Below are 25,200 nucleotides of genomic sequence, written 5' to 3'. Positions count from 1 at the left end.
AAATATGTATATATAAGCCATTAATTAATAATATTAGAATACATGATAATAATTCAAGAATGCAATGAAAAGTTTTTATTTATAGGCTAAATCTACAATATAATTATAATTAACAAAATCAATTTAATATCAACTCGATTAAATACAAAATCAATTTAATATCAACTGTATTAATATATAATATTCTAAAAATATTCTAACAAGTAGTATAATATAAATATGCACGTTACAAAATTACATCAAATTGTTACTACTTTTTAATCAAAGCAATCAACAAAAATCATAGCAGATAAAGGCATGTATCACAAAAAGAGAAATAAAGTATTATATATCTAAAGTATCATTATTAAAATCGGATCAAATTAGGTTCAGTTTTAATATTTTTATCAGATCTGCAATTAATTTAGTCAATAATAATTAAGATTCTAAAAATCGAATTAATAATTGAATCGGTAAAACTAAAAATTTAAAGTTCCATTGAGATTCAATTGAAATTAAACTAATTATAATTGATGTGTACCCTATAAATTCGAAAACAAGATTAATATCAAAACTGATCATATGAAATAGAGATAATAGTGCGAAAGAATTCAACCACAACTTGAATATAGCTCCAAAATGAGTCAAACGTAATCTCTAATCTGTTATCAATAACAAACAGTATTCACCATCCAATCAAAAAGATCAGAATGAACAAAGAGAAGCTAACACTTCACTCGTCTATATAAACAAATCAGATGCCTCAGAAGAAACAGGTCACACTCCACTTTTTGTTTATCCTTTAAATTCTCCTTTTAAGATACTCTTCTAACTTGAGCGTTAGAGTACTTTTTGCAGGTTCTCCCGCTACTGTGTTGCGCACTGTCGGGGTGTTCCAACCCTTGTCCCAAACGAAGTATAGCTCTCCACCACGACCGAACAATCACTGGAAAGAGTCATCATACCTCGGTTACACACGAACAGAATATTTGGTGCCCACCGTGGGGCTCGAGCATTCATCTGACCCACTATTTCTTTGCTTAGCTTTTGTACTCTTTTTTTCTGCAGGATTCTCAACATGGCCGATAATGGGATCCAACAACCCACGCAAGAAGAACTCCTAACTCGGATTGCCGAGCTTTAGGCAGAAGTTCGGAGGATAGCGAGCTGTCCTCCGCCAATAACGTGGGAAAACATGAGGAAGGAAACTCTAAAGGCTCAGCTCAAGGCAATACAGACCCATTGAGCGTCAATCCGCCAAAAGAAAGGCTAGTCTTGGACAACCCTTTCTCCAAAGAGATCACCAAGTTTTAGATGCCAAAAAACTTTGTGCTACCCACTACTCTTGAGCCATATAAGGGGATTGATGACCACCGTGCTCATGTTAAAAAATTTCAATCTATGATATTTTTTAACGGCGCTAACAATGAACCTGTACTTTGCTGAGCTTTTCCTACTTATCTTGATGGTGCTGCATTACTTTGGTTTTCTGAATTGTCAGCAGGTTCGATCTCCTCATTTGAAGAATCGGCGAGATCCTTCATCGACTACTTCGCAGCATCGATGATAAATGTGCACGGATCAGATTACCTAGGAACCATCAGACAAGGACAACACAAAAGTTTAAAGGACTACATGACTTGGTTTGTTGAAGCAACCATGGAGATACCAGATCTAGACCCAACAGTCCACTTGCACGCCCTTAAGGCCGGCCTCAGACTTGGTAAGTTTCGGAAAACAATCAAGGTGACTAAACTGAAGACACTGGAGGAATTCCGAGAAAGGGCTGTAGGTCAAATGGAGATTGAAGAACTCTGAGAAGCACAGAAAGCAGACACGCAACCCTCCAGGAGAGAAGAAGATAAGACTATAAGATCACCAAACAATAAGGAACCAAGGAAGCCATTCAAGCTAACCCCAAAATTTGATACCTATACCAGATTCAACACAAAGAGAGAAAAAATAATCAAGGAGATTCTCAATGCCAAAATAATAAAACCCCATTCTCGAGCAGGAAGCTACCAGGACCAATGATTCGTAGACAAGACCAAACATTGCGTCTTCCATCAGAAGTACAGACACACAATGGACGAATGCATAATCGCCAAGGACTTATTAGAGAGATTAGCCCGACAAGGCCTCCTTGACAAATATGTCGAAGGAAGAAGAAACAAGGATAACGCTCGAGACCGAGAAGAGTGTCATCGAACCTCAGAAGAAAAGGATGACAGTAGATGGTCCAACCCTAACCCACCAAAGGGGTCATAAACTGCATATCCAGAGGATTTGCCGGGGGAGGCGAGACAAATGCGGCACACAAACGAAGTTATCGAGCAATGCTGGTAATCGAAGGAACAATACCTCAAAGGAGCAAGGACACAATAGACCTCAAAATTACCTTCAATCAGGCCGACATATCCTTGCTTGGACCAAACCTAGACGATCCAGTGGTGATTTCCATCCAAACAGGTTACTTATTGGTAAGAAAAGTCCTCTTGGACCCAGGTAGTAGTGCAGACATCCTCTTTTACTCTACCTTCCCAAAAATGAAATTATCTGAAAAAGCCATACAACTTTCATCTGGAGAACTGGTAGGGTTCTCCGGAGAAATGGTCCCAATAAAAGGCTACATATGGCTAAAAACGACAATGGGGGACACCCCATTATCACGGACCATGGATGTCCAGTACCTTATAGTTGACTGCCCCAGTCCTTATAATATTATTCTCGAAAAACCTGCCCCAGTTATTATGTGTTAAGTTTCAAGCACAGGACGGCGAGATAGCGACAGTCCACTCGGACCGCCAACAAGCTCGGCAATGTTACAATGCAAGTCTAAAAGGAGCGAACACAAGGGGAAAACATCAACAAGAGGTCAAGGCTATCCACAGCACAAATGAAGTATTGTCCCTAGCAGAACTCGATCCTCGGGAAGATTCCCAGGAAAGACCTCAGCCAACAAACGAACTCCAAAAAGTCCCCCTAAGCTAAAAACCAGAACAATTCACTTACATCGGCCGAGCTCTTAAAGGACAGGAGTAACTAAAACTTATAAAGGTGCTACAAGACAACGCCGATTTGTTCGCCTGGACCCCAGCAGACATGCCAGGGATAGACCCAAATATCATTTGCCACAAACTCGCCATTGATAGAGCGATCTGACCTGTAGCCCAAAAGAAAAGGAAGCTCGGAGCAGAAAAGGCAAATCCAGCCTTGGAAGAGACTAGAAAGCTCCTCAACGCTGACTTCAATAAAGAAATCTGCTTCACCACGTGGCTTTCGAATGTGGTAATGGTAAGAAAAAACTCAGGTAAGTGGCACATGTGCGTCGACTTTACAAACCTTAACAAGGCATGTCCGAAAGATGCCTATCCGCTGCCTTGTATTGACAAACTGGTAGATAATGCTTCAGGATTCAAAAGCTTAAGCTTCATGGATGCATACTCTGGTTACAACCAGATCCTTATGCATCCAGAAGACCAAAGCAAAACATCTTTCATAACTGAACATGAAATTTTTTTTATAGAGTAATGCCATTTGACCTAAAGGATGCAGGTGCAACCTATCAGCGACTAATGGACAAGGTATTCCATCAATAAATAGGTTAGAATATGGAAATCTACGTGGATGACATAGTGGCCAAGACTCCGCCAGAAAGATCGCACTGTGACGACCTCGAATAAATATTCAAACAAATTTGAACATATAATATGAGACTCAATCCAGAGAAATGCGCTTTTGGAGTACAAGGAGGAAAGTTCTTCGGTTTCATGCTGACTTCATGAGGAATCGAAGCAAACCCTGAAAAATGTGAGGCAATACTCAACATGGCGAGCCCGAAAATAATAAAAGAAGCACAACAGCTGGCAGGGAGAGTGGCCGCTCTGTCACGATTTCTGCCTGCAGTATCAAACCAATCATATCACTTTTTCCAGACAATCTCCAAAAATAAAAAGTTCGAGTGGACAAAAGAATGTGAGACGGCATTTGACGAACTTAAATCCATCTTGTCCTCGCCACCAGTACTACAAAATCCAGAAATTGGTAAACTTTTGTATTTATACTTATCTGTTTCCAATTATTCTATAAGCTCGGTTCTTGTTACTGAAGCAGGAAAAGCCCAAAAATCAGTATACTTTGTTAGTAGAGTTATGCAACCAACAAAAAGAAGATATCCTAGAATAGAACAACTGGCCTTGGCACTAGTAACAATAGCAAGGAGGCTAAGATACTATTTTCAGAGCCACACAATAATCGTAACGATGAATCAACCACTAAGGCAAATACTGACAAAACCAGAATTGGCAGGACGGCTGACCAAGTGGTCCATCGAACTTTCTGAGTTCGATATTCAATTTCAATCAAGACTGGCTCTGAAATCATATATCTTGGCAGACTTTGTTTCCGAACTTACATCTGACGAGCATAATCACGAGCAGACATGGGAGTTGCATGTAAATGGAGCATCAAGTTGAGAAGAGAGCGGAGCCGAGATAGTACTAAAGGAAAGAGAAACAGTAATGGCCGAACAATCCCTTAAATTCCACTTCTTAGCAAGCAATAATCAAGTCGAATATGAGGCGCTCATAGTAGGTCTCAAGCTCGCCCTCAGCTTCCAAGTGCAAAGCCTGATAGTACATTGTGACTCCCTCTTAGTGGTCCAACAAATCAAAGGAGAATTCCGGGTAAAGGATCCTCTATTAGAGCAGTATTGTCTCATAGCAAAGGATCTTATCTCAAAGTTTGATAAATTTATCATAACACATGTGCATATAGAGAAGAACACTAGAGCGGATATATTGTCTAAACTCGCCACTACTAGAGCAAGTAGACACACATCAGCACTATCACAACTTACACTAGAAAAACCTAGCATCGAATCATTGTGCATAATGAACATCACTCATACAAATGACTCAAGAATACCTTTTCTTGAGTATATTAATACAGGAATTATCCCAAAAAATGAGGCTAATCCTCAAAGCTTTAGGCGAAAAGCAAGTTTTTTTTACAACTATGGCAAGAGAACTATACAGACGTGGTTTCTCACACCCATTACTAAAATGCCTCAGAAAAAATAAGCCAATGAAGTCATGAACGAGGTCCACAAGGGTGTATGTGGCAACCACATAGGAGGATGAGCTCTGGCGGCCAAAATTATCCGAACAGGATATTACTGGCCAGCAATGCAAAGAGACTGCATAGCAAAGGTCAAAACATGCGATAATTGTCAAAGACATGCCGCCATCTCAATGAAGCCCGCTGAGGTATTGCACAGTATGGAGGTAAGCTGGCCTCTTTATAGATGGGAGCTTGATATCCTCGCCCCATTCCCAATAGCGTCAGGGCAGGTAAAATTTCTCTTAGTTTTAATGGATTATTTCTCAAAATGGATAGAAGCACAACCACTAGCAAGAATAACAGCCGAAAAGGTACGTTCTTTCATATGGAAAAATATCATATGTAGATTCGAAATACCTAAAGAGATAATATCGGATAATGGTAGGCAATTTATAGATAACAAACTTGCATCGTTCTTGAAAAACTTTAACATACAACATCATTTTAGCTCGGTCGAGCACCCACAGACAAATGGGCAGGCTGAAGCTGCTAACCGAATAATCTTGCAAGCAATGAGAAAAAAGCTCACTGGGGCAAAAGGTGAATGTGCAGACTTGATCCCAGAAATACTGTGGAGCTATAACACGACAAAACAAACTACTACTGGCGAGACCCCATTCAAATTAGTCTATGGAACAGAGGCACTGATACCGATCGAGGTCGGCATCCCCACCTTAAGGGCCGAACTATACAATCAAAACCACAATATTAGTACAAGAAAGGCCGAGTTAGACCTCGTGGAAGAGGATAGAGACGTTGCAGCTATCAAACCAAGAGCGACGAAGCAACTAGTAGAACGAAGACACAATAAAAAAGTAGTACCCAGAACATTCAATGAAGGGGACCTGGTCCTCAGAAGAACAAAGGAAGCAAGACGATCTCTATCGCACGGTAAACTCGCCGCGAATTGAGAAGGACCATTTCAGATCGCAAAAGTACTCGGAATGGGGGCTTACCAACTACAAACACTAAAAGGCGACTCACTATCAGGAAATTGGAATATCTCTTCACTGAAGTTGTATAGATCATAACCTGTACAATTTGCGGATGAAGGTACTCTTTTTCCCCCCTTAGAGGTTTTTTCCCAAATAAGGGTTTTACCTAAGGAGGGTTTTAATGAGGCTGGATGCCAATATATCAAATTATGTACGGACATTTGAATTACCGATCTATTCCTTACTTTTTCTCTTCTCCTATTCTACTTTCAAATGCAAAAACATTAACCAAAGCATGAATAGCTATATATATTATCAAAATACTAAATTGTCAAACTAACCCAACCTTGGTCAGCATAAACAGGAGTTAATCCAATCCAAAAAGACAACAAACATCCTAACAAACAAACCACAGAAATATACATAAATTAAGAAGGAGGAACATTCTCATCATGGTCCTCCACGGTTCCATCCACAACCAGCTTCCCGCCGATAACTATCTTGGTCACATCAAGTTGACCTTAATCAAACTCGGGGGCCAACACAACAATTTGACTGACAGCTCGGTCAAATTCAGAGGAGAACATTTCCATCCCATCCTCTTCCAACTCATGAACCCTGGAGGTCAGCTGTCCCTTAGTCTTATCATTCTCTTTCACCTTTGCCTGAAGGAGTCGGACTTGATCCTGAAGGCAAACGACCTCCTCTTTAAATTCTTTCATTTTTGCCGTAACATCTACAATGATGTCGTCCTTCTCCTTTGATGATTTCTCTAATTCAGAAAGCCTCTCCACGGCCACCTGTTGTTCAGCCCTGAGCAGTTTAGTAGTGCGACCTACGCACATCAAATAAGAAGCGACAATCTGCATCAAAAGACAAGCACAAATTAACAAACATAAACAATAACAATGACAAAGACACAAAAAATACACAAATATGTATATATATATATACCTAAATGAACTTTTCCATCCCTTCCATGCCAATCCAACGAGTCATCATCATATCTCCAGGGTACTGAGAAACCCTGTCAGACAGTTCGGCAAAAGGAAACTGATCACTCCACAACGAGTGCGAACTTGTGCCAGGGATGAAGCCATGGAGCCTCTTTTGCCTCTCAAAAGCAGATCTATTACCACCAACAAAATCCTTATCACCCTCCGAAATAACCTCAAGAGACTTCTCAATGTCATCTCTCTTCTTCTTGAAGGATGACGCCGGTTGGGCAACAGATTGAGCGGCATCTCCCCCACCCTCCTTCACGGTCCCAGAGCACTTTTCTCCTTCTTCTTTTTGAGAAATGACTGAAATCAAGAAGGATCAAGAAGAGGAACTCGCCCACCTACAGACAGAAAGCAAAAAATCAAGAAAATGAAAACATGACGGCAAAAACAATAGCCAAGCATTACCTATGTAAGCTTTCAAACCCTCACTATCTCCAGAATCATGAAAACTAAGAACTTCGAAAATAGATAAACACTCCCCATCAGAAAAACTCTCTATCGAAAAGTATAAGAAACAGTCTTCCTCCTTGTTTCGCTCAGTAGTCTTGAGAATTTAGATCGGTTTCGAGCACCAAAAAAGGGGAAACCTTTCTATAAGCTCGTCGTCCAGATAGAAGGGATACTCGATCTCTACCAACCGCAGTTTAACAAACATATATTTAAAGTTTTTGAAAGAAGATTTATATAACATGAAAAGGGAACGTCTGGAAAAACTACTCAAACATACCCACAACCCTTTTTGAATGAAACAATGAGAAAAATACAGACAGAGAACAGGGAAAAGAAAGAAACTCCATCAAATACAGAAAAGCATAAAGAAATGCCAAAGAGTTTGGATGCAACTGTGAGGGCGCATAGTTGAGTTGAGTCAAAATGTCACAGTCAAAGTTAGAAAAAGGGAATCTCACACGCAGTTCAGTGAGATAAGGGGTATAAATATAAAAATACTGCCAATCCCCTCTCCTCTCACAAACCCTATCCTCACCAGAACAATGAAGAAGCTCAACAACCACACCCAAGCCATCTTTCACAAGCTTCAAACCCTTGAGTTCACACATTGACTCGACGCCCACATACGACGAGGAACGGGTCCTCACATCGTCATGTACCCAATGGTACGTGTTATCCTTTTTCACTTCAACTACTTTCTGCATTTCTTTCTCCTTCACTTTTGTCATTACAAAAAATAAAAACAAAAAATCTATAGAGAAGGAAACTAACCTTTAGAAGTCATGTTGGGGTCAATTGGAAAGAGAAATTTGAAAGAGAAGAATGTCAATTCCAAAGTAGCAACAACAACTATTATTACAAGCCCACTAACTTAGTGGGTAACGCAAGCAGTAACCGCTCAAGGCATCGAAAATCCAAATATTGAGGAAGCACATTAATCATAACACATTCCACGAGGTAAAAAGTCCTTCAACTTTCAGTCTCTCCCGTATCCCTTTTTTTCTTTTTCATTTTCAAACACCAAAAACGCATCACATGGAAAGCCCATGATCGCAAAGAGACCTGATACATCACGAAACTAATCAAATCCATACATGCGAGAAAAACACAAACGAAAGCCGACCATTCAAAAGCTTGCCTGTTGCTTTTGAACAAAGCCAGACAAGCTTGAGGACTATGACGTGTACCTTACAAACTCAGAAACAAGATTAATATCAAAACCGACCATATGAAACGGAGCTAATAGTGCAGGAGAATTCAACTACAACTTGAATACAACTCCAAAATGAGTCAAACATAATCTCTAATCCGTTATCAATAACAAACGGCACTCACCATCCAACCAAAAAGATCGAAACGAACAAAGAGAAGCTAACACTTCACTCATCTATATAAATAAACCAAATATCGTAGAAGAAACAGGTCACACACCACTTTTTTTTATCCTTTAAATTCTCCTTTTAAGATACTCTCTTAACTTGAGCGTTGAAGTGCTTTTTGCAGGTGCTCCCACCGTTGTGTTGCACACTACCGAGGTGTTCCGACCCTTGCCCCAAACGAAGTATAGCTCTCTACCACGACCGAACAGTCGTTGGAAGGAGTCATCATACCTCGGTTACACATAAACGGAATAATAATAAAATAATATATTTATGTTAATATATATATTTTTTAAAAAAATTATCTTTTCGTATTTTATTATTTTAAAATGATTAATCACTAAAAAATGAAATAATTTGATCGATTAATTGATTATTTAATTAATTTTTTATTTTTTGACTAATTTATTATTAATTAATTTTTTATTTGTACCAGATCAATTTAATGATTGATTTTTGGTTGATTTAATTGAATTAGTTGATTCGATTTAGTTATCCAAATACTGATAAAAGTCGTTTGGCTAGAGAGAAACGGACAAATTTTTAACAAGGAGTGTAGAAAAAATATTTTAAAAATCTTTAACCAATTATAAAGATTGAAGTAGTTTGAATTTTTTTTTTGTTATTAATGATAATGTCAAAGATGACACTAGAAATAATTTTTTATTTTTATTTAATGTTTAAAGTTTTGATTTTTTTATTTTCTACGGTATCTTCAACTCGATAGATCAAGAACTAATCTATACTGAACTCCATATAAGAATTTGATTTTTTTTTGCCGTTGAGCTTCGTTATTCAAAAAATAAAAAAAAGTCGTTGGCGCATGATCACGGTGTCCACTCTAAACCAATAATGTGAAAGATGGGCTCGAGTTAATTCCAAAAGTCTAGGTAGGAGTCAGCTTTGTTCCATTTCTCAATTGACCAACAATTGCTCTTACAATATTAAGCGTTAATAATTATTATATATATTATATAAAAGGGTTGAATAAATTACAACATATATACAATTTAATTATCAAGAGAATGATGTCAGCACTGTGCTGAGAGGATCGGTTGTTGGAAAATAAACTGACCTAGGAGTTGGCAAAGGAATCAAGTGTTGTGCTGTACAATGAGAAAGACGATATAATGGCAATTCTTCAGGCACAGAATGAAGAAATAGCACAGAAGAGAAAATTTGCGAAACAAAAGGCAAAGATGAGACGGTACAGACTCAAAATAAAAAACAGGTGTGTACTAATAGTTCTAAATGACTTTCAGTTCTTGGAATGTTAAGGGGTTACAGGGTGACAAGAAAATGAGAATGGTGAAGGATTTAAAAAATAAACATAAATTGAGTATGGTAGGTTTGATTGAGACTAAAAGACAGATTGTGACGAGACTTGACGTTGGAAAGCTGTGGGGGTATGATGGGGCTGGATGGGAATATGTAGGGTCAGATGGTGCATCTGGTGGCCTCTTGATGATTTGGGATAAAATGTTTTTTAAAATGAACAACTGCTATAAGGGGAAAAGGTGGTTATGCGTGGAAGGTGTCTTACTAAAAAATAATTTCAGCTGTGCTTTTTTCTTAGTCTATGGTGCACATAGTAGAGAGGAGAAGAGTGGTGTGTGGAAGGAGTTGAGTTATGTTGCTGGGCTGTGTCAGGTCCCTTGCTGTTTCATGGGGGACTTTAATGAGATAGTGAATGTGAAGGAACGGAAAGGCACTGCTAGTCTATCTCTGTCTGCTGAAAAATTCAAGATTTGGATTCAAGACATGCACTTAGTGGATCTGCCGCTTACAGATCGCAAGTTTACATTGTTTTGAAGCCGCTTTTGCAGTCGTATTGATAGAGCTATGGTTAGTATAGAATGGCTAGAGGCGTTTCCTGAGACTTGTTTGAGAGGCGGTCCTAGGGGCCTGTCAGATTACTGTCTTATTATTGTGGAAGATAAAATGATGTGGAGTGGTCTTAGGCCTTTTCGGAGTCTTGATTCGTGTTTTACCCATGAAGGCTTTCTTAGTATAGTTAAGGAGGAATGGAGAAGCCTAGGGAAGATGCAGTTCACCGATAAATTGAAGGCGTTAATGGATCTTTTGGGAAGGTGGCATAAGGCCAACTTTAGTGAGATGGACCAGAAGATATTGAAGTTGGAGGAAGAGATCAAAAAGGTTGATGATTTGGTAAGTAATATAGTGTATGATGGAACTATTGAGGCTAGAAGGAAGGCGTTGGTTACTTGCTGTGAGAAGTGGTACGCGAGGAAAGAAATCCATTGGAAGCAAATGTCTCGGTCTCGGCAAGCAAATGAAATGGACAGGAACACAAGGTACTTCCACAATATAGCGTCGGCAAGAAGGAGGAATAATAGGATTGATGCCCTGATAGTGAATGGCAGGGAACCAAGCTAGAATAAAAATAGCTATTAGAGACTTTTATAAGAATTTGTATTACCAAAAAGGCTCTCCTTTGTTGGGGTTCAGAGATGGTCAATTGGAAAGGATTGATGAGGAAGAATCTATGACTTTAGAGGTAATGACATCGGGTGAGAAAATTAGAGAGGCAGTGCGGGATTGTGAGTCATCAAGGGCGCCAGGCTGTGATGGGTACAACATGAATTTCATTAAGAAGTGCCGGGATGAGATTGGGGCTGAATTCACGGCAGCTGTGATGGGATTCTTTCAAACATCGAGGTTACCGACAGGCTCCAATATTACATGGGTTGCGCTGGCTCCTAAGTTTCTTGGTGCAAAGGAGATTAAAGACCTCAAACCTATTAGTATGGTTGGCTGTGTATACAAGGTTATTTCAAAGATTTTAGTTAGGAGGATGCGAGCAGTGATGCTAGGGTTGGTAGGGGAGACTCAGAGTGCTTTTGTGAAGGGCAGGAGAATTCATGATGGGGCCCTCACATCGTGTGAAATAGTGTACTGGCTTAAAAGGAGGAAAAAAGAGGCAGCCATTATCAAGTTAGATTTCCAAAAAGCATATGACAGAGTCAAGTGGAGCTTTGTTGATATTGTGCTGCAAAAGATGGGTTTGGACACAGGTGGTGGGCGTGGGTTATGGAGTGTGTGACCACAACTTCTATGTCGGTCTTAATTAATGGCTCGCCGTCAAAACCTGTTAAAATACAAAGGGGCTTGAGGTAAGGTGACCCACTATCTCCATTCTTGTTTATGTTGGTTGTGGACGTTCTGCATCGAATGGTTGGTGAGGCAGTCAGGAACTGACGTATTTCTCCTTTGGTAGTTGGGCGAGATCGAGTGGAGCTATCACACCTCCAGTTTGCTGATGATACTATTCTATTTTGCTCACCAGAAGAGGAGACTATGAAGAATTATAAGTGGCTACTACGATGGTTTGAGTTGATGTCAGGGCTCAGTATCAACTTCGAAAAGTCCAGTTTGATTCCTATCAATTGTGAAGAGTAGTGGACACAAAGTATGTGTAGGCTGTGGGGTTGTAAGGAAGATACTCTCCCTGTTAAATACCTTGGAGTCCCCTTAGGAGTTAATCCGAGGCTGGTTAAGACCTGGAAGCCTATCATTGATAAGGTGGAAGAGAAATTAAGTTTTTGGAAAGCCAAGGTGCTAAACAAAACGGAAAAGTTGGTGCTCATCAAATCAGTCTTGAACAGCTTGCCAGTGTATTATTTGAGCTTATATAAGATGCCGCAGGCAGTTGCTAAGAAGTTAATTTCTTTACAAAGAAGATTTCTATGGAGTAAGGAGGATGGGAGGAATGGTATGGTTTTGGTGAGATGGGAGGTGGTGCAAGCCCCTAAGAAGCTAGGAGGGTTGGGGATTGGAGATGCAATGATTAGAAACACTGCACTGTTGTTTAAGTGGTGGTGGCGCTTTGCTAAGGAAGAGTGCCCGTTGTGGAAGAAGGTGGTCTGCTCTTGTAATGACTTAAGGCCGAATGAGTTACTGTCCACTCAAGTTTTTCCTTCAAGAGGAGGCCCATGGAAGGATATCTGCCATTTACAAATTAAGGAGCAACATATAAGGGATAAGATGATTACAGGCCTGGCTATGGAGCTTGGTGATGGACGACGGACTCGGTTTTGGGAGGATGTTTGGTTACAAAGTGGTTCCTTGAAAGATCAGTTTCCTAGACTCTTCTCTATTTCAAACCAATGTGATTCGGCTGTAGGGGATTGTGGGTTTTGGGATGGGCTAGAGTGGGTTTGGAACTTCCATTGGAGACGAGAGCTTTTTCAGTGGAAATTAGACCTCCTGAGTCAGCTACATGAGGCGTTGAGACCGGTCAAGTTAGCAAATAATAGGGAAGATAGAGTTGTATGGAAATATGATAGACTTGGTATTTTTTCTACTAAATCCTTTGTGCAGGTGCTACAAGAAGGAATGCTACCAAAAGATGTAACCAGTTACAGTTTCACGAAGTCCATCTAGAAAGGCTTGGTTCCACCAAGAGTGGAGTTATTTGCTTGGTTTGTCCTGGTAGGTAGGGTGAACACTAAGGAGCGGCTTAGTCGGTTCGGGATTATTAGCCAGGATGATAAGAGTTGTGTTTTATGTTCTAAGGATGTTGAGCAGGTCCACCACTTATTCCTTGGCTGTGATTTTGCTTGGCAGGTGTGGAGTGCATGGTTATCTATGTTTGGCCGGCCCTGGTCTGTTCCGGGATCGATGAAGGACTATTTCCTAAGTTGGACAGATGAGCCGCGTAGAAAAGAGGATTGAAAGCAGCGTACGAGGTGCTTCTGTGCAATCATTTGGCACATTTGGTTGGAAAGGAATAGGAGGATTTTTCAGAACCAAAGCAGAGGCGTAGAAGACATCATCCACATGACCATGTTTAGCTATGACGAGTGAAGAGGTGCCCAGTCCTAGTGTTGTTGATGGCTATGCCGGAGATAACATGCGGAATTCCTTTCTTTGGTTCTTAATACTTTTTTTGGGTGTTGCTTGTCTAGTTGTTAGATTTGATACTATATGCTCCACCTTAGTGTGTTGAGCTCCTTTGTTTTAAAAAAAAAAATTATCAATCATCAATCAATAGTAATATTATCAATTGCTTTTCTTTTTCAAGTCACCAAAAAAATTTGATTATCAATCAATAATAATATTATATTTATTTAATTTTATTATTTAAATTCAATTTATTATAATTTTATATATTTATTTAATTATTACTAAATTAAATAGTTCAATCATTAACTAATCAATTATATCATTGACCTAATAGTTTTAAAGGTTTTAAGTGAATTGAGAAAAGAGATTAAATCAAAAAACTATTTTTAATATTTATAAACAAATTGTGCAGAACTTCTGATTTTAAGAGATTATTTATAATTTTATCTCGTCCAGTTATATCTTGGTTCGACTACGATTTGTAATGTGATATATGTTCAATTTCTACTATGATAATGATAGAATTTTTATTATAATCAATATAGATTACAAACACTAATTCTAAAAGACTCACATTTTTGTAAACCACTTAAATTATCTCAAACTTAGTAACTCACCTAGGTGTTAATCCAACCTAGTTAAGGAGAATCAAATACACTCTAACCCAACACACTTTCAAAATCAAAATACTCAATTAAAGGTTAAATGACTTTTGTATGTACTACTCTCTGTGCCTTTTGTATCTGTCAAATTAAACTTGAATCTAGACAAAAAAAAGTATGAACACACTCAAATAACAAGAAAATAAAATGTTTGTATAATTTGCAATATAGTAAAAAATAGTTCCTTTTTTCTTAGATAAAATATTCTTTTATAAAACTTGATATATTCTCTTTACTGTTGGAATGATTTTCGTTTTCATCAACTAGCCGTTGCACCATTTATGAATTGAATCTGCTGATATTGAAGTAGAAATACTTTTCTTCTTTATCTTGATAATGTGCAATTATTATCCAAACACTCATGATAATATATTTTCAAGTTTGGCTTGATATCTTCAATGATATTCCTCTTAATGATGCTGGTTTGCATAATTTCATCTTACTAGTTTGATCATCTTTGATTGATTCTTATATTATTCATTATAATGGTTGGTTATAATAGGCAATAATTAATGGGTTATGCTACATATCCAAGCATTTTTCTATCTAAGTTTTATCCAAATTGGTCCAACACCAACAAAAATCACTCTCATTAAAAGAGCATCATTACACGCGCTTTATCTTCTTATCCTCCCCTGTGCTTCTTCTTCTTCTTCTTCTTTCAAATACATACATACATCATCTTCTTCTTCTTTCAAATTCACGTATACCTCCTCCTCCTCCTCCTCCTCCTCCTCCTCCTCCTCCTCTTTCTTCGTCACGCACGCAGTACTATATAATTATTTCACTATGAGTACGTGTTTGGTTCGTTATGCAGAAAGTTGTTTGAATTTGATTTTATATAATGGATTATATTTTTTTCACTTAGTACTATACAATTATTTCACCATGAGTATTGTGTTCGGTTCATTATGCAGAAAACTGTTTGAATTTGATTTTATATAATGAATTATGTTTCGTTCACTTAGTACTATACAATTGTTTCACCATGAGTACGTGTTCGGTTCATTACGCAGAAAGCCGTTCGAATTTGAATTTATATAATGGATAATGTTCCATTCATTACAATTATTTCACCATAATAACATGTTCGGTTCATTTATATTCTACACAATTCAAAATTTTTCTCCTCATCTTCTATTGCTTCTTCACCAGGGAAAGAAGGAGGAAAAGACAAAAAAAGACAGCAACAACAACAACAAAAGAATGGCGATAATGAGAAAATACGTGAAGAAGAAGAAACGCGAAAAAGAAGGAAGAGAATGAGGAGGAGGAGGAGGAGGAATGCAAAGAAGAAGGCGAAGAAGAAGATGCTCCGTGTGTAAACGAGCGTAAGAAGAAGAAGAAGAAGAAGAAGCATGGGGAGAAGAGTAGAAAAAGAAAAGAAATAGTGTGAGGAAAGAAGAAAAAACGGAAAAAGTGCGTGACTTAAAATTACTTGGATGAGCTTGGATGTCAAAATTACTTGGATGTGGAGAATATCTCATAATTAATTATATTTATCATCATAAGGTATCAAATCAAATATTGACTCAACAATCTCCCCTTTAATAATAAATGTGATTAAACTTTTAAACTAAAGAAAGAGTAGAACGACTTTCCTGAATTTTAGCAAGTTCCTCTTCTTTATAAACATTCTCCAACTAAGAGTGAGATCATCACAGAGCTGTTGTACCTGAGTCTGTACTAAAATTGCATACATATAACAACATAAAACTAGACAAAGGATGGTGCATATGATAGCAAGATATTAGAACAAAACTAGATTTTTTTTTTGTATATGTTCACGTATTAAGTGATATTTCACTTCAATATATTTAGTATGTGAGTGCAAAACTGGATTTTTAAAAATGTTAATGGCACTCATATTATCGTACATAAGAAAAATATTTTTAGTCTTAATTTTATAATCAATTAGTTAAATTTTCAAGCATAGAACCTGAGAATAACAGAGGGACGCTGCTATATACTCTGCCTAGACCGTTGAAAGGACAACTATAGCTTACTTCTTGTTACACCATGTATTGAGGGATTTGCCTATGAAGCAACAAATTCCACTTGTGCTTTTCCTATCCATTCTATCACCTGCAAAATCAACATCACTAAAAGTAATAGAGTTAAAAAAATTAGTTTTAAGATACCATAAACCATAATTCGTTGTCCTATGAACGTCGTATCGGATGATTTTTTTTTTTAACTGTAACAAGTGTGATTCCTTTGATTATGACTGAAATCTTGAATAGAAGCCCATACTTTAAATAATGACAGGCCTTGATGAGGTTAAGTACATCAAAGACTCAATCATTCTTCTATACGGTGGGTGTCTCATCCACATTTTTGCCATTGTTGTCCTTCTCCATCTTTATGTTTGGAGAATTAAACCTCAAAGTGATCCCTGAAGTTGCACTCGAGCTTTAAAGTGGTCCTTGAAGTTAATAGTTACTCAATTTTATCCTTGAACTTGTACTCCGAGACTAATACTAGTCCCTAAGACGTTTTCCGTTCATCGAAATACTAAAAACGATATCATTTTATATTTATTAAAAAAAAAAAGAAAAACACCCCACCTCCCCTTTCCCAGTTTCCTTTCCCTTCCACGCTCCTTTTTTCCTTCTCCAACTCTTTTTCTTCCACACTCCCCTTTTTCAGTCCCTTTTCCTTTTCCTTCCACATTCCTCTTTTCCTTCTCCAGTTCCTCTTTCTCTTTTCCTTCCACGGTCCCTTTCTCCTTTTCCAATCTTTTCCTAGTTTCCCTTTCTCTTTCCCTTCCCTTTCTCCTTCTCCTCCACTTTCCTTAACCCGAGGCTTCTGTCACCGTTTTTTGCCGGCTTCCTTTACGGCACCACGCTACTCGTCCTACTTCCTAACCTATTTTTTTCTCTTTGTCTTTACTCTTGTATGAGTTCTTTTTTTTTTAATTTTTTTTACTACAATAGAATTTGTTCTCGACGTTTAGATGCATTGATTTTGACATGTGTTAAACTCTATTTTTGCAGCCTTTTTCTTGTTTGACTTGAATCTTTCTTTCATTAGTTTATTGCATAAAGTTCACGTAATTTGAAAATATATATACTATCTTTATGCATTTGTTGTTTTGCACCGTGATGGAAGCCGGCGAGAAGCGACAATAAAGAGGGAGGCCAGTGAGAAGCGAAAAGTGCATTAGAGACTAGTATGAGCTCTCGAATACAAGTTCGAGAAATTGAGTAATTATTAATTTCAAAAACTACTTTAAGACTCGAATGCAATTTTAAAGACTATTTTAAAACTTAACTCTATAATTTATACCATAGTACCAAATAAATAAATAAATAAAATATTATAAGGAGGCTTTGAACAAAATATTGAAGCCAACGAGCAACCTTTTCAGGCAGCGAGGATCGGAGGCACTGGGGATATACATATAGGAGTTTTTCTTAAGTGAATATATTTAAAGAAACCATTACAATATAACCAAAAAAAAAAAAAAAAACGGTGAATATATTTAAATTTAACAGTTAAAGTGTCGGTCCCTGTTCACTAGTTTGCATCCTCAATAGGATTATATATCATCATATATCAGTCATATAATAAATTTAATCTTAGGTATCTCGTAATCAAATTGTTTAACAATAAGTATGTTACTAAATGATATTCCTTAATTATTTCAGACTAAATAAAAAAAATAGTATCATCAACAAAGTGGGCATATGCACGCATATAATCACTTTTCCACCATGTCTTAAGAATATGAAGGAAGAATATACAATTAATCAAATACTAAAAATTCAATAAAAAAAACTGTCAAATAAAAAAGGGACTAAGTCAACCTAGAGGCTTTATATACCCTTCTTCATTTTCATTCAAGAGCTAAGTTTTGGTCTTCATTCATGGAGTAACTTCTCCTTTTGCGTTGTAACTTTGAAAAAGAACATTGAATGTAATTCATGAACCACATAATAAAAGATGACAGCAGAAAATATTTCTAACTAAAATTTAATTGTAGATCTAGGATCATGAATCAGCAAACTATTAACGACAATTAATAACACAAACTTAGAAAACACATTGAAGAAGAAGGAAAAAAAACATACAAAAATGAAAAACTTAGCTCAAACAGCATACATAATTAGTCATAAACATTGTAAATTGATAAGAAAATAAGAATGAAATATTAGAAATCGATAACATTGATAATGTTACTAAATTTCAATTGCATGTCTACTAACAGGATCATGAGCCAAATGCAATAAATAAAAGATTTGGATTAAATATGATTTTAATCTTTATAGTTTTGATTGAAAATTGAAAGTGTTCCTAATTTTTTTATTTTTTTGTTTGCCTTCATAATCATTTTGTTTGTTGAATTTTGTCTAAAATAGCCTCTAAGATTTTGAATGCCAACTCACCCTTAAGTGGGGTGTTAGAAAATACTAGTTTATATTAATTACTACTAAACCAATTCAATTTGGTTGGAATATTTTTTTTGTTTCTCACGGTATTCTCCAACCCAGAAGGTTAATGACTAAGCGGAACCAATTTAAGGGTCTGTTGATGGCGAATGAGTTGCTGCATGCATAATGCGTAATTTGAACCCTGACACTTAATCGAAGAGTGAGCTGACCACTTGATCAATCCAAGTTGGTTTTTAAAAAAGATGTTTTTTTTTTTGTTTCCCACGGTATCCCCCAACCCGACAGGTCAAGGACTAATCCGCCGCGGTACTGAGCTCCATTTAAGGGTTTGCCGCTGGCCAATGGGTTGCTGCATGCACAAGGCGGGATTCGAACTCCCGACACTTGTTTAAGCGGACTAGTGAGCTAACCACTAGATCAACCCAACTTGGTTTTTAAAAAAGATGTTATTAGTATGCAATTTATGATTGGGCCTCTTCTTATGACCATGTAAAAAATGTATATAGCCCGATGGAAAACAAAAAAGCCCAAAGTTTTTTTTGAATTCTTTCTGCCCTAAAATTCGTATTTTCAACTTTCGTTCTTACCATTACTTCTACTTAGTTGACACTTCACACAATTTAGAGACCCAACACTGCTTTTACTACTCTTTTTGCGATTTCTGGGGATCAACATGAACCAAATTAAGCCGCAGGTAAAAGCTCTCTTCCTTTTTCCTTTTCTAATTTCAAAACCAGATTTTTCATTTCCTCAAGTTCTTTGTTTCGTTTGTGTAAATGAATTTGGTTTGCTGTGTTTTTTGATCATTTTAAGGACAATGCTGCTGCTGCAACAAAAGCCATTACTCCATTTCAATCTGATGAGCATGAGTCTCCTGCTATTGAGGTTAATCTTCTCTTTTTGTGTATTCGTTTAGACAAAAAGAAAATCACAAATCAGAAGCTAAACCTAATAATGTAAATTGGGTCCAAAATAATGTTTTGCCATTTTAATGTTGGCTCTGTTCTATGGTTGCTCTATTTTCAAATTATATAAATGCTGAATAGAAAGCTTGACCTAAAGTTTCATTTTTCAATGTGTGTGTGTTTGTCTTTTTGGTTGTGCTGTCATTGTTATTTATTATGCTGTATGAGGATTAATGTGTTTTAAGCTGTTTTTGTGTCACAGGTTAATTTTTATGTAAACATAAGATGTTTTCCTTTTCTAATTCTCAGATCTGTTTATAGGCTAGCAGATAGATAATTAAGTGCATGTCTCCTTTTGATTGATCTTCTGTAAAATCGTTTCTACTTTCCTCAAGTTATAAATTGATGATGCTGTGGATTGATACTCTTCTTTGAAGAGATCACATAAATGGCATGGTAGTTATGACCATATGCTATGTTTTTTGCTAGAATCGCAGCAATAATTAAGCTAAATACAGCAAACTTTGCTTGCCATGGATATTAACCTCCTTAGTTAATTGATCAAAATACAAACTAAAATGCAGATTAAAATTTTGAAAGAGGGAATTGGTACTCCTTTTGTGGCTAGGCTTTGTACTTTCTTCGATTTTTACTAATTTTATATGTTTAACAATTCCCATGCATGTTTGCATCCTGTTTTACTAATGAAACTTAAATGCAGATTTCTCATGAGTCTCCGGTTTCTGGTGCTGGATGGGTTTGCAAAATCCCCTCAGAAGACTCAGGATGGCGTTCATTCAACACCAAATCATCTTCTCAGACTCATTTGCTTTCAGCAGAAGAAAAATCAACCATAGCAGCACTTGATTTGCAGCTCAAGGCAGTGAAAGCTTGCAAAGCATTTTTAGTTGGCAATACTAGTTCGGACTTTGATGAAGATGACATCATCGATGATGAGGATGAAGATGAAGATGAGGATGAGCCGATAGACGGTGATGACAATGACGACGAGGGTGATGAGTCTGCGGAGTACAAGTTTTTTGAAAAAGTGTTTAAAGAAGATGGTGAATTAAGAAGATATTACGAGAACAACCACAAAGAAGGGCACTTTTATTGTTTGGTTTGTGGGGCTGTATGGAAGAAAGTATGGAAGAGGTTTAAGGATTGCAATCAACTACTTCAACATTCAACTACTGTATTAAGGACAAAAAGGATGCGAGCTCACAGGGCTTATGCTCAGGTTGTCTGTAAAGTTATTGGTTGGGACATTGATCAGTTGCCTGTAAATTCCAGGAAGATTTTGGTGAGTAATCTTGATTGATGCATACATCACGCGTCTTTATGTTTTTCTGATACATATACCTGTCTTGATGCTAACCGAGAGAATCAAGCTGGAGATTTTATCTAAATTTGAATTGCAAAGCTCAAACTCAAAAAATCGTAAAACTTGATTTGTAGTCTACCGGTTGATGCTAATTAACTGAGTTATTCTTTTATCAGGTTGAATCCAAAAAGTCTGGAGGGGATGGCATGGATGATTCAAATGTAGGTGTCCATATGCTAGATACTTGTATATCCTATGTTAATTTGGTTTAAGATTATGGTTACTTAAAATATATGCTGAGTTGTTGACTATGTTGTTTTCACAGGGTGAAACTGATAATGGTAATGCTGATGAACGTGTTGACGATTTGGTTCATGTTCCGTGAAGTGCAGGAAAAGCGAATAGCAGTTATGATATAGTTTAGACTTTAGATGAAGGCCCTTAATCTTTTATCCCTAACACTAGTAGAGAGGCTAATGATTCTGACTTGAAAGATGTTGTTTATATACTTCTATCTCGTGACCCTTAATTTTGTAAATCCTTCTATTGTGGAGTTTGATCTCTTCGGATAGTGCCTCATTTTGAAGCGGTTTTTATTATCACATTTATGTGTTGTGTTGCTTCCAAAGTTTTCAGCTTCATATATGACAGTTTAAAGTGATGTATCCAAGAAAAATGGCTAAGAGGAATGCCTTCAAAAATAGGCAAAGCTCAAACATCAGTCTTAGACTTACTTTGATAAAATTTTTACGATAAAATTTTTACTTTTTAAAAGTAACTTATAAAAATTAATTTTTAAAAGGTAGTTTTTTAAAAATGATAGTATCTATTTTTGGCAAATTAAATCAAAAATGATTTTTAATAAGCACAAATAACACAAGTGTGTTTGATAAAATAGTTTTTAAAATTTAAAAATATTATAATAGATATTAATATAACAATTAAATTTGGATATTAATGTGTAAAGTTATATTAGATTTTTTAATTTTGATAAGCGCAAGCCAATTTTAAAAAACTTTCTTTTAGGTTCTTTCAAAAGCATCTGCAGCTTTTAAAGGCACATAAATTTTTTAATTTATCAGATACAAAACGAAGTGTTTGTGCTTTTAAAAAGTACAACTTTTTGAAAAGATTTACCAAATTAAGTTTTAGGTTTGCATAAGCTCCAAATAAAAATGGCCAACAACTATTATCATCCGATGTTATGTATTAGTTGTACCGTTACGACGATTATGATAGTTATGTAATTTTGGTAATATTTAAAAAATGTTGCTAAAATTAAAGTAATATCTTTTTTATTTTTTCTTTAATCAAGTAAAAAAAATAGCATCCTAATTTTAATAAAAACATTTTAAATATTCTCAAAGCTGTACAGCTACCATAACCACCATAATGGTAGTTATTAATTTATTATAGCATGCATCTATATAGAATGAAATGTTTATATTTTAGATGATTCATTCATAAGCCAAATTTAGATAATTTTGTTCCCTAGTCTTCTGTTATTAGGAATTTGAATATTCACTAGTATGTGTTTTATTAATTTATTTTTATTTTTATTTTTATTTTATCTTATCAAGTATGTATTAGTCCAAAATCGAATCTTCAAGTAAAAGTTTACATGATTTAGTCATGTCTTGACTTTCCCCATCCATTAAGAAAATAGTCCTATGAATAAGTGAAAGGAAAAGTCTAGGGGGCAGCAGTTTTATTGAATTTTGGCCAGCATGTAACCAGCAGAGGAAGGTGAGCCATTGGATGAAATTTCACACCAATCTCACACCATCAAATCATCATTGATGGCTAGTTGATGGCTAACAATCACAAAAATTGCTGGCCCCCTAGCATTGCTCTAAGTGAAAATCAATACATAACAAGATCAAGTGAAATTTTCACATAAAATGATCTATTTGTATCTTGTCTCATTGTCTTGAGAAAAACAAGTAGAAACATCTCTCTTTTCAAACTTCAAATTTTATTGGAATCAATCAAAGAATAACAGCGTTTAAAGCTTCAGTCCTCTCCAACCATAATAGCCAACACATGGAGATAGTGTTCATTTCAAGAATCCATGAACAAACACGGGACTTACACAAATCCTTCATGCAACAAAATGTGGTGTTTGTATTAATATTCTTTTTCTAGCAAAGCAAAATGTTTTGAGCTTGCAATGCCAACTAATCAAACAATCAAATAGTCTTCTTCCCATTTCTGTGATTCACCATCAACATTAATTATATTGATTTCATCTTTGAGCAAAAAGAAACTGAAAGCAGCATTGTTAATTGGACACAATTTTCATTTTCATCAGAATATGGGAGCAATTGGAACATACAGATATTCTCATTCTAAGTTAAGATCAGCAAAAGCTCTTAATAGCCCTTGTTTCCACGAATCCGAGCTCTCATATCAACCTGATAACAATGAAAATGAAGTTAGATGTTTAATTTTAATATCACCCTCAAGCATGCAAATATTAACGAATAATGGAGGATGATACTATACAAATATAAACTTATTCATTATTTTCTTCACCAACTATGTACATTTTACTATTTTACATATCATTTACAAAGGGAGAACGATTCTTGAGCGCGCTCTTTTTCGTACATGGAACTGATTCATACTCCCTTCTACCATTGTATGTCGTGTGAGACCAGTTAATTTGGGTCCGACGATGATGGAATGGTGCGAGTCAACTTGGCCTATGTGGGAAATGTACATACAACACAACTTCTTGCAAATGCAAATATAGAAAAGTGCACCAGAATTCAAATACAAACCTAAATATGCTGTTAGTGACTTATTGCCAACCAACACATACAAGTAGATACCATGAAGATCTTAACTAATTAGTTTCTAGAAAGATTGCAGTTTAAGGCTGAAGGGATGCCACATCATATAGACTAAGTATATATACACTTAATTATCAAAACATTTCAACATTGGTTGCAAGTGATCGATATTTTCTTAATTTAGATTACATAATAATGAATAAAGACAACTGGTATTTTAGAGCATTTCAACGAATTTACTTGGCAACATAAATAACAATTGCCAAAACTGTCCTCATGTACTTTTTTTCATCTTTCACTGGTATTGAGATCGATCCTATTGTTAGAAATCTGACTAATCCAGCTCAAAAATAGTGCCGTCTTTTCCACTACTGGTTTTGAAAGTTGAAGCAAAATGGATTAACCACACCCTCCCTTGTTTGTTGGATTGTAGCATGCATTCTCATTAATCATCAAGACTAAATTCCCCTTACCCACCATGCTTTTTAACCGTATATCGGTTATCAAAATCTTGGTACATTCCTTTTGAGATACAATAGTTTGAAAATAAGCAACCAAATAATTCGGTTGAACTCCAATAAGATGATAAGTTGATGTTAGTGTTAAGTTAGCAACAAAAACAACTACACATATAATGAAATACTGAACCTTCATTCAATTCAAGCACAAAACAAAGAATATGACAAGGTACCAAAACAAAGAATTATATTGTATATGCATTTGAAAATCACATAAAAATGAACCAAGATCAATTCAAAAGACACAAACAAGAAACCAAGAATAACAAGTACCTGGCCTCTCTTGCAATTGAAATAGGTTTCCCTCAATCCCACACATTCACTTGGTATTGATGGAGTCTTCTCTCCAACACACTCCCTATAAGGTCTCTTCTCAACCTATTCTCCAACACAAACATTGCATAAATGATGAATAAATATATAGAATTTTTGAATTACAGCAAAAAACAAATCATTCAAAAGAACCTTAACACAATCAGATTCACTGAGGCACTTGACCAGCTCCGTGGCCAACCCTTTGCAAGACTTAGACATATTCTTCACACCCTTTTTTTTCTATTTCACCTCTCCTACCTTCAAAAACCCCAAAACCACATCAATTAACATACACACACTAAAAAATAAATAAATAAATAAAAATTGAATTTTGGTTGCGACCATAAACAAAAAGTTTTCACCTTGAACCACTTAAGGGAACTGACTTTCCTTCATCTAATAATCTTCATTCAAAAATTAAGGGTTCCAGAAGAAAAAAAAAACAAGCAGGTATTTTTATGGGGTTTAAGCTAAAAGAAGGACCTTTTGGTCATTTCACAAAAAATTCAACCCGGGCCCAATTGGGTTGGACCGGCCCAAGAATGAAAAATGT

General features: G+C 36.3%; 3 protein-coding genes across 3 annotated transcripts; 2 read left to right on the top strand and 1 right to left on the bottom strand.

Annotated features, from left to right (window-relative positions):
* The first annotated feature begins 9,998 nt into the window (after window positions 1-9,998).
* LOC130940088 (uncharacterized) lies at window positions 9,999-11,932 on the top strand. The gene is made up of 3 exons (XM_057868137.1): window positions 9,999-10,075; window positions 10,695-11,183; window positions 11,338-11,932. The coding sequence occupies exons 1-3, from the start codon at window positions 9,999-10,001 to the stop codon at window positions 11,930-11,932; spliced, it is 1,161 nt and encodes a 386-aa protein (XP_057724120.1).
* Window positions 11,933-19,351: 7,419 nt separating this feature from the next.
* LOC130941663 (uncharacterized) lies at window positions 19,352-21,640 on the top strand. The gene is made up of 5 exons (XM_057870220.1): window positions 19,352-19,484; window positions 19,604-19,675; window positions 20,417-20,998; window positions 21,196-21,240; window positions 21,345-21,640. Exons 1-5 carry the CDS (start codon window positions 19,464-19,466, stop codon window positions 21,402-21,404), a joined length of 780 nt encoding a protein of 259 aa, XP_057726203.1. The 5' UTR covers window positions 19,352-19,463; the 3' UTR covers window positions 21,405-21,640.
* Window positions 21,641-23,004: 1,364 nt separating this feature from the next.
* Window positions 23,005-25,092, bottom strand: LOC130942106 (mitochondrial protein pet191 homolog). Its single transcript, XM_057870796.1, has 4 exons — window positions 25,010-25,092; window positions 24,798-24,905; window positions 24,606-24,710; window positions 23,005-23,433 (listed from the first exon to the last, which is right to left on the bottom strand). Exons 2-4 carry the CDS (start codon window positions 24,864-24,866, stop codon window positions 23,392-23,394), a joined length of 216 nt encoding a protein of 71 aa, XP_057726779.1. The 5' UTR covers window positions 24,867-24,905; window positions 25,010-25,092; the 3' UTR covers window positions 23,005-23,391.
* Window positions 25,093-25,200: the final 108 nt, after the last annotated feature.

This window comes from Arachis stenosperma, chromosome 7, assembly GCF_014773155.1.
Source record: "Arachis stenosperma cultivar V10309 chromosome 7, arast.V10309.gnm1.PFL2, whole genome shotgun sequence".
In the NCBI taxonomy this organism is placed as follows: Eukaryota; Viridiplantae; Streptophyta; class Magnoliopsida; order Fabales; family Fabaceae; genus Arachis; species Arachis stenosperma.
The sequence above is the reverse complement of the archived record's forward strand: the minus strand, read 5'-3'. Positions and strand labels throughout refer to the sequence as shown.